At 34.6% G+C, this 13,250-nt stretch overlaps 1 protein-coding gene across 3 annotated transcripts in view; it reads left to right on the top strand.

Moving 5' to 3' along the window:
* The window catches only part of PCLO (piccolo presynaptic cytomatrix protein), a 368,924-nt gene that overhangs the window by 256,259 nt on the left and 99,415 nt on the right, over positions 1–13,250 (top strand). For all 3 annotated transcript variants that reach the window (XM_053672786.1, XM_053672788.1, XM_053672787.1), the window contains exon 10: positions 1,690–1,815. In XM_053672786.1, coding sequence (XP_053528761.1) covers positions 1,690–1,815 — 126 coding nt within the window. The remainder of the gene's footprint in view (positions 1–1,689; positions 1,816–13,250) is intronic.

The following is a 13,250-nucleotide window of genomic DNA, read 5'->3' as shown; positions in this document are numbered from 1 at the left end:
TCAGTTATCATTAATTTGTAACGTAAATCAATCTCTACTACGATTAGTAACACCAGACAAAGGAACTTGTGCCAGAAAAGCTCCACAGCACAGTCGGCGAGAGCTAGTATCTTATTTGACTCTGACCCCTTGAAAACATCAATTGGGCGCATTAGCTAATTTGTTTTGTTTTTTGGGTTTTTTTAACTTTTAAAAAAATTTTTTTTTCAAGTACAGTTTTCTGTCTTTTACTCCCATCCCACCCACCCCCTCCGTACCCCCCACCTCCCTCCCACTTCCACCCCTCTTAGCTGTTGTCCATGTGTCCTTTATACTAGTTCCTGTAAATCCTTCCATTTTTTTCCCCTGAAATTCCCTCCCCTCTCCCCTCTGGTCGCTGTCCCCCTGTTCTCTATTTCAGTGTTCTTGTTTTTATTTTGCTGGCTTGTTTGTTTTGTTGTTTGGGTTTTAATGCTAAATCTTCAGAACACATACCCTGGTGAAAAAGCAGAGACAGTGAGTCAGGTAGCAGGTAAACAGAGGGAGAAAAAATGGGGAAACAGTGGAAGAAGAAGGAGGGAAGCAGGGAAGGAAGAGTGGAGGAAGAGAAGGAGTGAGGGAATTCATTTGGAAGTATCATATCACCTGGAAATAAGAAACAATGTTTTACCAAAATAAATCCCTACTGGGTAAATGTCACACAGCCTTCATTCATAATTCAGTGCCACTGCTTGTTCAGAGTTGGAACTGGACCACTGCTGACCAGAAGGGTGGTTTTTGAAGAGTAAAGTGGGAAGGGAATGGGATTTTGAAGAGAGTTGACTCTTACTATTTTGGAGATTTTGAGAGTTGAAAATGGTACTTCAATTACCGTGTGGAATATATTTTAATTTAAAGAGATAATTAATTGTAACTGCAGAAATGGGAAAGGTCTCTGCTCTCTTTTAGTACTGTCATTTTAAATACTTGATGTTTGTAACAAAAATATATCTGACATTGTATATACTTACTAATTATTAGCTGTTTTTTAAAAAAACAAAGTATCAAAAGACCATTTGTAACTCAGTTATGTCTCTCATGATAATCATTCTCCTACAGAACAAGCTGTTCTTTGGGGTAAAGAACAGTTTACTCACTTGCTCATCAGTCAAGAATAATTTTATGGTGTCTGGTAGTACTTGTGGAATTAATTTACAAACAATATTATCTAATGAGAAAGGCTAAGAAGTGAATAACATTGGATACGATCATGTTTCACTTTATCAATTGCAAGCATTTGTATGTTTGAATTATGTCCACTCAATGTGGGATAGCCATTTTTATCTTTTTATAAGAAGATGCTCCTCAATTTTAAAAGTAAATTTTATCCTCTAGAGTTTCTTATACTAGGAGCATATTCATACAAAATTTTCACAGATCTTCTCAGTATGGACAAGCCTTGGTATATTACTGAATGTAGCTGAAGTAAAAAAAAAAGCGTTTATTAATATCAGAGTAATCACTACAGATCCCACCAACCTCTCAGGAAGTTCTGTTTTGTATAGACTACTATCGAAATGAGAATGATGTCTTTTTGTTGTTGTTCCGTTTCAATACACAAGCTCTAGCTAACTCCTGAGCACCAAAGCCCACTTGTGTGTACCTTATTCTCTGAGATAACTGTTGTCTTGCCTTAATTTATTAATAATTACTTTTACTTATTCAATACAGGTAATGGATTAGGAATTAGAATTGTGGGTGGTAAGGAAATCCCTGGACATAGCGGAGAAATCGGAGCCTATATCGCCAAGATTCTTCCCGGTGGAAGTGCAGAACAGACAGGGAGACTGATGGAAGGTAAGAATAGGGATTTCAAACAAAATAAAATAAATGAACTCCTATCAATATGTGTTAACTTAATATGCATATTCCTCTTTTTCCATATCTAGGAAATCCTTTCCTTATGGTTGGTCGTGAGCCTTTTGTATAGTAATATGAAAGAAGATAAGTCCACAGCTACATTCATCTTATTTTCCATTGTATTGCCCTTTCAGCCATTGGTTTCCTATGGGAAATATCTTTAAGAAATAGTAATTAGTCAAGATTTTTACTGACTGAGGCAATATTATAAGTAAAAGGTACTTTGTTATAGGTATTAATGTTTAATAAATTCCAATAAAAATTATATTGAAATCAGTGCTATAAAAGTATCTGGTGATTCAGTACATGTTAAGGTCAAGTCATCAAGCTATGGACAAACCAAGGGCCAAATCCATCTTCTGCCTGTTTTCATAAATATTGTTTTATTGGAGCACAGCCAGAATCATTTACATATTGAGTATGGATGTTTTCCCCAGTGATAGGAGAACTGTATTCACAAAAGGGATAGCATGGTCTTCAATGCCTCAAACATATACCCTTTGACCCTTTACAGAAAAAATCTGCCAACTTCTGTGCCTAGGTACTGTCTACTTTAGATAACATGCACCTTGTTACGCCATAAGCATTTTAGTTCATTTTTATTTAATTTTTTAATTTAATTTAATTTTTTCCATCACTATTTATCCCCTATACCCTCTTCTACCTCCACCCACTACCCCCTTCCCCCAGTCACGACAGCGTTGTCTGTGTCCCTGAGTTCTTTCTCTTTTTCTTGTTTGCTTAACTCCTCCACCTCCAGCCCCCTAAGCACTCATAAGTCTTTTAAAATAGTGAACTTTACAGATGTATCTCATAGCCCATAAAGTTAATATTTGATCAGTTTCTCTCACTAAAATGTTACAGCTTGAATCTCAAAATGCATAATGATAACTTTTACTTGTTAATTAGATGATGCAGTCATTTGCATTTTCCAAACCATAGCATATAGTCTGGAAGTTTTGAGTGATATTGTTTGTAATGAACAATTTTTAATCATAAAGGACCCTCAGCCAGTTCTTTTATTGTAACTGTAACTTAAATACAGTTTGAAATGTGTTTTTCTATAGTTTTATAATAAAATGTCACCTGTTACTGCTAAATTTTTTTAATTATATTAAAATTATGTACTGTCATTGTCATTAATAGTATTGGAACCCATCAGAAAGTGTGTGGGTATTGTGATAAGCTATTAGAATAAACACAGACTTGAGGAAATATTTATTTATCACAGTGTTCCACTGGCACTCAGCCTGCACACCTCTTTCCGACTTCACATTCACTTTCATCACCTTGATGGCTTGAACTGGTTACAGTGAAAGTGCTTATAACATGGAGATAGGCAAATGCTATAAACCAGTCCATTTGCATTTGTTTATTTGGTTGTTGGTTTTCAGAATTTCACCTACCAGGATATTACCAAATATGTTGCTGAAAGCATAATATGAAAAATATTCTAACAGTATTCATAAAGTAGGGAAAGTTAGAAGAGGTAGCCAGATAGCTAAATGAAGAACTAGAGGCTAGACTGTGTGAGTCAAGATATAACAACCATGAGCAGAGCACTGGGTTCGTGTGAATTGTCTATGAGTGTAACACCATCATCTCCAATGCAACTCCTGTTGCGTTGCAATCTCCTTAAGGTATAGGAATTGAGACCCACTTTTAAGGGTGGTAGTGACATGATTGTTCTCATATAACATACTCCAGAAAGAAGTGAACATGCTATTCCGTTTTAAAGTAAAGTTTGCAGAGCAATGATAGTGCCTGATGTAATTTGACAAGAATGCTTGAATGACTGAAAGGTAAAATTTCATACCCTTCTTTGCATTTATACCATGGAAATAGACAAGTGCTATAAATTGGGATGATTTTAAAAACAATTTCAACAAATGTGTACTGTGGTCAGGTAATGCTCTTTGCTCTTGGTAGCTTATAGCGCCATTTTTAAGTTCATACATTTAAAAAAATATAATACAAACTTATTCAAGAGAAAAAAATGGAAATGTACCTAAAATTATATTTGTGACTTTATGACTCAAAAACCGCCACTGAAGACTTCATCTTTTTTGAAACTAGTAGTTTTGTAGTTTATCTATTTGGTTTAAGTGGGAAATTATTAATAGCTGTACATATGATTTAAGTTTTTATTTTCATTATGTTATTTATTCATTTTCTGAAATCTTTGTCAAGGTGCCAAGTCAAGCCTTCTTATGATTATATTTCTTCTGATTAGAGTCCAGTTCTTTCATACCTTACACCCATAATTCTTATTGATGATTTCCAGCTTTGCCTTACTTATTCTTACAACACAGGCCTTTAATAAAACTTAGTAGTATTTCTGTGAGGTTTATGATATTATCTTGACTGTCAATATTTAGGTCCTGATTTTGAAACATTAAATATTTTGAGGATCAGCTTTGACATATGACAAATCATTTATTTTCTCCCATCCATATGTTTTGTGCTACCAGGCTCAAATGATGAAGGTTTATTCTTTTTATGTCCAAAGATGAACTGATTAGAAGGCCTACGACCAAATGACTCTTCATAAGCATGTACTATGATTAGACCAGTGCATTCTCTGGATATGTGTGAATACTGTGTATGTAGTTAAATATAGTTTTTAATGTACTAAAGATTTTTATTTGTCTATAATTATGTGTTTCATTTATACATGGTTTCTGCAGAGTCCTCAGCCTCAATGCCTAATAGATTATCAAGGATGTGCAAGTGTAGATTGGTTGAGACACAACTCTGCTTTTGATGCTTGATGTGAGGAATTTGATAATACCAATTTTTGGTCCATGGAGTTTTTTTTTTAATTTTTAAATACTTTTCATGGCTGTTGATTTTTAAAAAGTTATTGAAGGCAATTAATTTATAAAGATAAAGATAATTTATAAAGATAATTAATTTCAACGGGGTGAGTTTAATTCTTTTCTAAGGAAAAGTTATATGTACAATTTATGAATGGATTGGTAAATGGATGGATAGATAGATGATAGATAGATAGATAGATAGATAGATAGATAGATGTGTTTTTGCTTATGTGACTTAGTTTCTTCCTCTGTGTGATGAATTACAGGTAGACATAGAGATTGATTTGACCTCTTCTGATTGTATCTTTCTGCATTCATGAATACAAAGTTATATAGACTGAGCCTTTATGATTCAGTTTTTTTTTCTAGCTGATGTAAAACATGACTGAAAATTGGTTGACAATACAATTCATAGACTCTGCTTTTTTTCCCCTCCCAACTATATAGATGTTGTTCACAAACAGTTTGAGTCTGCTGGGTTTTCTATTTGGTCATTTCTCCTATAACAGGCTGAACAGACACATGTGGGCTGACATGTTAACATTCTCTCGGTGCTTGATTTACATGGACTCTACTCCTTGTTAATTTGGGGAAGAGCAAGAATATCTTCCAATTTCCTCAAGCTTTTTAACCTCTGGATTTAAAACATACTGACCAATCATGTAGTTTATCTGATGTTCATAAATTAAGTATTATTCTGGAAGTAATCGTTTATGTAACTAACATTAAATGGGTAAGAAAAAAAATCCCAAGTATACTTTCTGAGTCACTCCTCTGGTTATTTTTTGAAAGAGTTCTATTCAACCTCATTTTGAAAAATCTCCCTAAACAAGGCTGTCTCATTAAGTAATCTTGGAGAATTTTGTTTTCCAGAATTCTGAGAATTAGTAATAATTGTAGTTACTATACTCGATAAATTAGGCTACACTCAAGAAATTGGTTTCGAAACATTTCTAATAATACTTTATATACCATCTCCGAAAATAAAAATTACATAAAGAGTGTCCCATTAATGAATATTTCCTGAACCAATCCTTTAGTATTACAACAATCTACAATGATTTTCTAAAAGAACCCTGGCCATCAGGTGCTTGAAGGATCCTTATCTTCTAATATTTTAAACTTTATTTCCCAGGAGCATTTAGTAAATGTGCTTAACAAAATGCTGGACAAAAAAACGTTTTTTTTTGTACCTATTAGTCTTCCTTTCAATGCATAAAATTGGTTTTTGTTCTGTTGAGAAAATGAAGGCAAAGATCTGGAGAATTAAACTACAAATCGAATTAAATTTCTAAAGTGCCATTTTTGAGTATTTGCTTTGTCTAAAAGTTTAATAATTTTAGAATAATAGTGTCAGGGCCATGAAATGGTCATCAAAATTGAGGTTTCAAATGATATCAGATATTTTCTCATTTGGACCTTTGATATTGTTGCTTCATTTCGAACTAATATGAGCACCTAAAAGTACATCAAATATATGGACTTCGAATGTGTATTTATAGCGTGCCACTTCCATTTTAAATGTTCACCCTCAGGTGAATGATTATAAACCTTATTTGTATTATAATATCAAAACAAAGTTCAGTACACTCAACACTTTAAATAATGACTTCAAAAATTAGATACTTCCTGTGTAATATGCTAACTTTTCTCTAGACTCTTACCTGGAGAAACTTACTGAATATCGTTACAATTTTAGGAAGTTTTGAATTCATGGCATGGTTTTAAAATCACACTTTCTATAAATAACTCTTAATATATTCTCCTCACATCAAAGGTCCAACTGTCTCCAATATGGGGAGTCCATAATACAATTCTTGGTATGTCCTAACAGGCACACACTTTATTTTCTATAAGACAAAGACCAGGTTCAGTTCTTCTTGATATTCTGCACTTTGTGCATATAACTGTTGTATTCTTTAACACTGACTTCTATTTTCTGCATATTCAGTGCCTACCACAGTACCTAATAAAACAGAATTTCAAGCACTGTATTATAGAAATTAGTGGTAATTCCTTTTCAGTTACAAAAATTGGATGCTTATTAAGATGTCATTCATTATAGGAAATAAGAAGCAAATAAAATGATGCATGGAGTCACATTCTACTATTTGTAAAAAGCCATATATATATACACTTGAGACATCGTCAATACTTGGTAACATAACTTTTGATATTTTTCAGGCAAGATGTACAAAGTGGAAACTGTTCCCTCTAGGCAGAGGTTCATAAAACTTTGAGCTTAACTGCTCATAAATTTACATAAACTTACTGTAGTATTCCTTTTCTTGTTTGTTTTGCTTTGAATTTAAACTCAGATGTCAGGAGTAGGGGTAAGGAGTTGGATTGTTACTGACAGAGAAAATATCCTGTAGTCTGAAAAACGTATGGCGACTTCCCTGTGCAGTGGCAAAGTGTAAGAAAGGGTTTTTCTCTGGCAGTTGTCTAGCCCAGAATCATCACAGTCATCATGCTTGCTGGTGGTTAAGAGAGAGTGATGGGCACAAATCACAGAAGTTTTATATTAGAAATTAAAATCTTGATCTCACAGTAAGAAGTACTATGTGGGAGTGTTTGGTGCCTGGCACATCTGTTTCTAGTTCATTTGCACTAAATGGTGAGTGTGTTTTGCTATCAGTCTTATAAGTTATTACTGAAACAACTCTCAATGGTTGCTTTCTTTATTACATGGTAACCAAGAAAGTCGGAATCTTATGTTTACTAATTCATTAAAAATAGATGTGCCCTGGCTTGTGTGGCTTAGTAGATTGAGTGCTGGCCTGCAAACCAAAGGGGCACCAGTTTGATTTCCAGTCTGAGCACATGGCCAGGTTGCAGGCCAGGTCCCCAGTGGGGGCATGCAAGAGGCAACCACACGTTGAAGTTTCTCTCCCTCTCTTTCTCCCTGTCTGCCCCTCTGTCTAAAAATAAATAAATAAAATCTTTTTAAAAAAGAAAAGTTTAAGAAAACAAGTGGACAGTGACCAGAGGGGAGAGGGAAGGGAATTTAAGGGGGAAAAAGGGGAGGGATTTAGAGGAACAAGTATGAAATACACAGGGATGAGGACTGGGGGGGGAGAAAATGGGAGGGGGGGAGCACAGGGCGGGGGGGGCTGGGATGGGAGAAATAGACAAAAAAATGTACTTGAAAAATAACTAAATAAAATTTTAAAAAATTAGAAAAATAGATGTGATTTTCCTTAGCCCAAGCCTCCTCCCCAATCAGAAAAACTGCCTTGTAAGATTCGCACAACTTATTTACAAGTTTCTTCCCCTCACGTATGGAGATGCCTAACTCAGCACCCCCCATACCTGTCCCACCTCCCCGGATAAGAATGGGGCAGAGGGAGCTTCTTTGCCCTTGTGGTTTGGTGTAAGCAACACTTAAGTGCTGACCTGGAATTTTCATTACAAATGTCAAGTCTACAAAAATCCTGTAAAAAATAATATGGCAAACAGCCAGGTACCCACCATACTATGTTAAGTCTTAACATTTTGTTGTGTTTCATATTTTAGGAGCCATAAGTACCTACAAATCAATTAAAGCTTTCTGTAATCATCCCACCTCTCTGAAACTGTCCTTCCAGCCTGGAAACCTCTCTGGTTTTCTATCTGTGATTTGCCCGTTCTTTTGCTTATTCTTTAATTGGTTTGTTTGTATATTTTAAATTGAATTTAGGGAATCTTTATATATACAGTGGACATAATTCTTTGTCAATTATTTAGGCTGTAAATACCTTATTCTAGTCTGTGGCTTGTATTTTTAGTTTCTGTGTTTATTATTTAAAGTTAGAAGTCTATATATGTAATTCTGTCATTTTGTTTCTGTTAAGGTTTGTAAATACCCTAAATTGTTTAAGAAATTCTCCTTGTCCTGCAGGCTTCAAAGTTAAGTTCTTTGTCCTGGCCTCCTGGCCTGCTCGTCCCGCCCTGTGTCAGCGTCACCCTGTTTTAATTCTATCTTTACATTAAGTTCTAACACACAGAGGGTGGGCTTACATAATGCTGCTCTTAAAAATCCTCTTGAGACAGTGCTTGACCTCTGATCTGGCATATACATTCTAAAACCAGCTTGTTGATTTTCAGGAAAATCTCTGGAGGTTTGACAGTGATTATATTAAAGATACAGATTAACATGGATTTTTTCATATTGAGTCCTGTCTATTTGAGGTTCAGTGGTTTCACAATGCTGGACATGTATTCTACCTACCTAAGACTTAATGATTTATTCTGAATCAATACAATAAAATTAGAACATTAAAAAATGAATATATGGCAATTGTTAAAGTTAAGAATTTTCTACCATTTTATATCAACCTGTAACATTATTATATCTCTAGAAAGCACAGAGTAGAAAATACAATATAAATAAAATACAGTGTTTTAGGAAATATAATGGGCCAAATTTAATCATCTATGTGCATTTCATTGATTTTAAACTTTATTTAACCACTGAGTTTCTTGATGTTATTCTCCAAATTATTTTTCCTGTATAATGTATCATAATATTGTAATTTTGAAATATATGTACCACACTTCTAAATTTCAAAAATGTCTGTAAGATAACAGTACATCCATAAGAACTAAACATCTTTCAGGCAATGGATCTGAAACAATTATTTGTTTATATTGATAGATTATCCAATTAGTTGGAAGTTATTTTAATAAAATAACTTTGAAGATAACTTGTATCTATACCATTATTATTATTATCATTGATATTTAAACTAAATTTGGAAAACTTTTGGAAAGCTGTTTTGCAGTAAGGTAGTAACATAGTGTTAGGATGTGAATGTAACTTCAACAACCTCCTTAATGAATTGGTTGGGAGTATGGGAGAGCAAGAAGTAAAAACTGGTGATATTCAGTGTTGGCTTGTGGATTTAGCCAGACCTGTATGGAAAGTTAGCTTCTCACAGGCTCATAAAGCTGGTAAAATGAGTTCATCTTTGTTTGTCCATCTGTTGTTCTGTGAGGAAATGTGCCTGTGTCATACATTCTAACTCCTGGATATTTTTAATTGTTTTTTCAATGCAGGTGATATTGGTCAAGCTAGCTAGCTCTTGTTTAAGATGAACTTGACAGGGTTCTCTGGTAAGAAATCACTGTTGGATTTATGGTTGAGAATCAGTGTTGGAGTGAAGCTGAAGTTAGCTGTGTTTAGTGTGGTGGTTTTGATTTTAGAAGTTGGCTTCTGGAGCTCCTCAGAAAGATGTACATGGGAGAAGAGCCTATTCCAGTAGTATTATTAGAAGACACACTCCTGTGTGACTTAAGGGAGAATGTTCCTAGGCAAGAAAGTCTCTATTTCTGCTTATGCTTTTTTGGCATATGTTACAGATGGCATGGCAGAGATCAAGGTTGGCGACCAAGAAACACACCACACAGATGAGTGAGCTTCCTTGTTCTTGTTCCAGGGGGATAACCAGGTATGGATTGGTAACTAGCATGAGATTTCTCAAAATTCCCACAAGCTGGTATCTTAGGTACATGTGACACAAGATCATATTTTATGTTGATACAAAGCTTTTCTCATAACTATTTAGGGAACTATCTTCTGGGAAGAAAAATATAGCAGTTGGGTATCTGAATGGATAGGTTGTAATATATTATTTTTAGTGATCATACTTACATTGTCAGGATATTAATGATTAGCTATATTCCCAAGAAAGATTTATTTTAAAATTTATCAGAAGAAAATTGTGTTGGAGTTATAATGTTTCCGATAAGGACATCAAGAAAAGTAAATAATTGATCTGATTTGTACATTTTTAGTATGCATAATACTCCAAACTTTAATTTGATTGTTTTTATCAACAAGAATGACATACCTTGAAATATTTATGTATGTCTTAAGTGATACTGCCTCTGTACTTAAATTTCTAGATTTTTAAAATAATAAGCCATAGAACCAACTTTATTTTTTAATCCTCTCCCAAAGATATGTTTATTGACTTTAGAAAGAAATTTGTACAGAGGGAAAGAGAGAGAGAGAAACATCAGCGTGAGAAACATCAATCAGTTGCCTCCCTTATACGCTCCAACCATGGATGGAACCTGCAACTTAGATATGACCAGGGGTCCTGCCTACAGCCGTTGGTGTGCAGGATGATGCTCCAACCAACTGAGCCACCTAGCCAAGGCCAAGCTACATTTGTTTGTGTGTGTGAACTTGAATTGGTTATTTTTGAAGCAAGGATGCTGAACACTCTATTTAATATCCATACCAAATCTCTTACTGCCCATGCTTTAGCTTCAGTGATAAACAGAGAAAATATTTTTAGAGTCACACATATCAATGTCAATATTTAAACCCAGCTCTGGTACATCCTGCCTGGATAACTTGTTTAATTTTTGGTGCCTTATGTTCTCTTTAGGAAATTGGGGTAATAATAGTCTTTGCAAAATGGTCTTCAGGTTTAGAAATAATTTTTCAGAAACATGTAGTATAGTTTATCATAGTGTTTCACACAAGTGGTGAAAGGACTGTGCTTACCTTCACTTTGGAGATCTTTGATGGTGAGAAGGACATTTGCCAGACTAAGCTTGAATTCTGTATCCCTCATGTCTCTGCATGCTTAAATAATCAACCATGGTCATGTCCAAGTTCTCAACTACAGGGACTTAGGTTATTTATAATGGAAAACAGAACCAAACTTGGAATCAGAAGACTATGAATTAATGCTATTTTCATGACTTTGGGCAAGTTACTTGTGTTCTCTGAGACTCCTTTTATGTCACCTGCATAATTAAGAAGTTTCAACTTGTCTCACAGGATTAACAGTGAGGATGAATGGTGCTGATGCATTTTGTGTGCTTTGTTTACAGCACTAGAGTAGCTGTAGAAGCTGAGGATAGATATTTTCATAGATTACTATTAATGTTATACATTTCAGGCTTTCTAATTTCTAAATTTTTTAAAGGCTTTTTATTTATTTTTAGAGGGGAAGGGAAGGAGAGAGGGAGAGAAATATCAATGTATGGTTGCCTCTCATGTGTCCCCTGCTCAATCCACTGAGCTACACCAACCAGGGCTATTTCAGGCTTTCTATAAGGGAATCTTGAAATGCTAGAGGTGTCTGCTATAATTGTATATTATTTTAAATATCAGACCTCAATAAATAAAAAATATATTAAAATGCATAAAGTGATTAGGCCATTTCTCATGTAATTATATCACCACCTAAACATGAAGCCATAATTTTGGCTAATCTTTTAAAAGGTTTCTAAGTTTTTTTCCTCATCAACAAGATATTAATCAATAAACCTCATGCTCTGATTAAAATCTATGGGCATGCAAACAAGTGAATATCTGTTCATGTAACTTACATGTTCATGTAAAACTTTGAAAACACATTTTATTAGTGAACAGGATCCTGTCATAGGTATCATATGTCTGGTTCCCAGTGTCTGGTCCAATCTTTCTTATCAATTCCTTTTGTGTGTAATTTTTGAAAAATCACAGAAACTGGGTATTCAGCATTAAATGTAGGGGATCCTGCACAAGACCCTTCTATTGGGTTGGCCAAAAAGTCTGTTTAGTTTTTTTTCCTTTTTTTTGTAAAATAAAAGACACATTTTCAATGTTCACCAATAACTGTTGGTTTAAATATTATGAGTATGTTTGCTGTCTCCCTCATGGTATAACATGGATTGCTCTCACTTCATGTCTCAGTTTTCTTCCTGTCAACGTCAACTGGTCTACCCGACCATGGAGCATTGTCTTGCGAGGACTCTCCAGCACAAAACCTCACAAACCACTCTTGACACATTCTATCAGTCACAGCACCTTCTCCATACACTGCAGAAATCTTTTTTTTTTTTTTTACGTTTTCAGTTGTGTTTTTACCTTTCTTGAGATAATAAAGCATAACATACCAAAATTGTTGCATATTTTCTTCTACCTTCAATATTAAAATGGCTACACAAAAAGTCACCGATTTGGGTAAGTTTTTTTAAATGCATGCTGATATGACAGCTGTCACAATCTAACAAAATTGTTTCTAATGAAGTTTAAGACAACTAAGTGCTACTAGAGCCAGCCTATGGAATAAACTGGACGAATGTTTTGGCCAACCCATATAATGTGTACTTAGGAGGCACCTTAACTCATGAAGAGTTGTGGGGAGGAAATTGTGCCTTGAGGAGAAACACGGAGTTATGGTTTGGAAAAGGGAGGTAAGAGAGTAGTATGGGAGCCATGACAATCTTGGGATGTCACATGATGGAAATTGAATCACTAGAATTAAGAATGTGAGGTTAATTATATGGGATAAAAGAAAAAATAAGATCAGAATGGAAAGTCACAACACTAATAAAACTTAAGTCTGAGGTCCACTCCATCAGTTGTGGTGTCCCTTACAAAGCTCCAGGAAATTCTAAAAAATGCACGATTTTATGATGCTTGTCAGATTTTTAACATTTGTAATTCATTGTGATCGCTTTTGTCTTTTTAACAAATATACGCTTGTATCTAATTGCATATTCATAATTTTAGTTTTTTTATTAAAATTGCATAATCCTTGGGCCTTACAAAACTTGAATTCATCCCTG

This window comes from Artibeus jamaicensis, unplaced genomic scaffold (assembly GCF_021234435.1).
Source record: "Artibeus jamaicensis isolate MK-2021 breed Jamaican fruit bat unplaced genomic scaffold, CSHL_Jam_final contig_787, whole genome shotgun sequence".
Taxonomy (NCBI): Eukaryota; Metazoa; Chordata; class Mammalia; order Chiroptera; family Phyllostomidae; genus Artibeus; species Artibeus jamaicensis.
The sequence above is the reverse complement of the archived record's forward strand: the minus strand, read 5'-3'. Positions and strand labels throughout refer to the sequence as shown.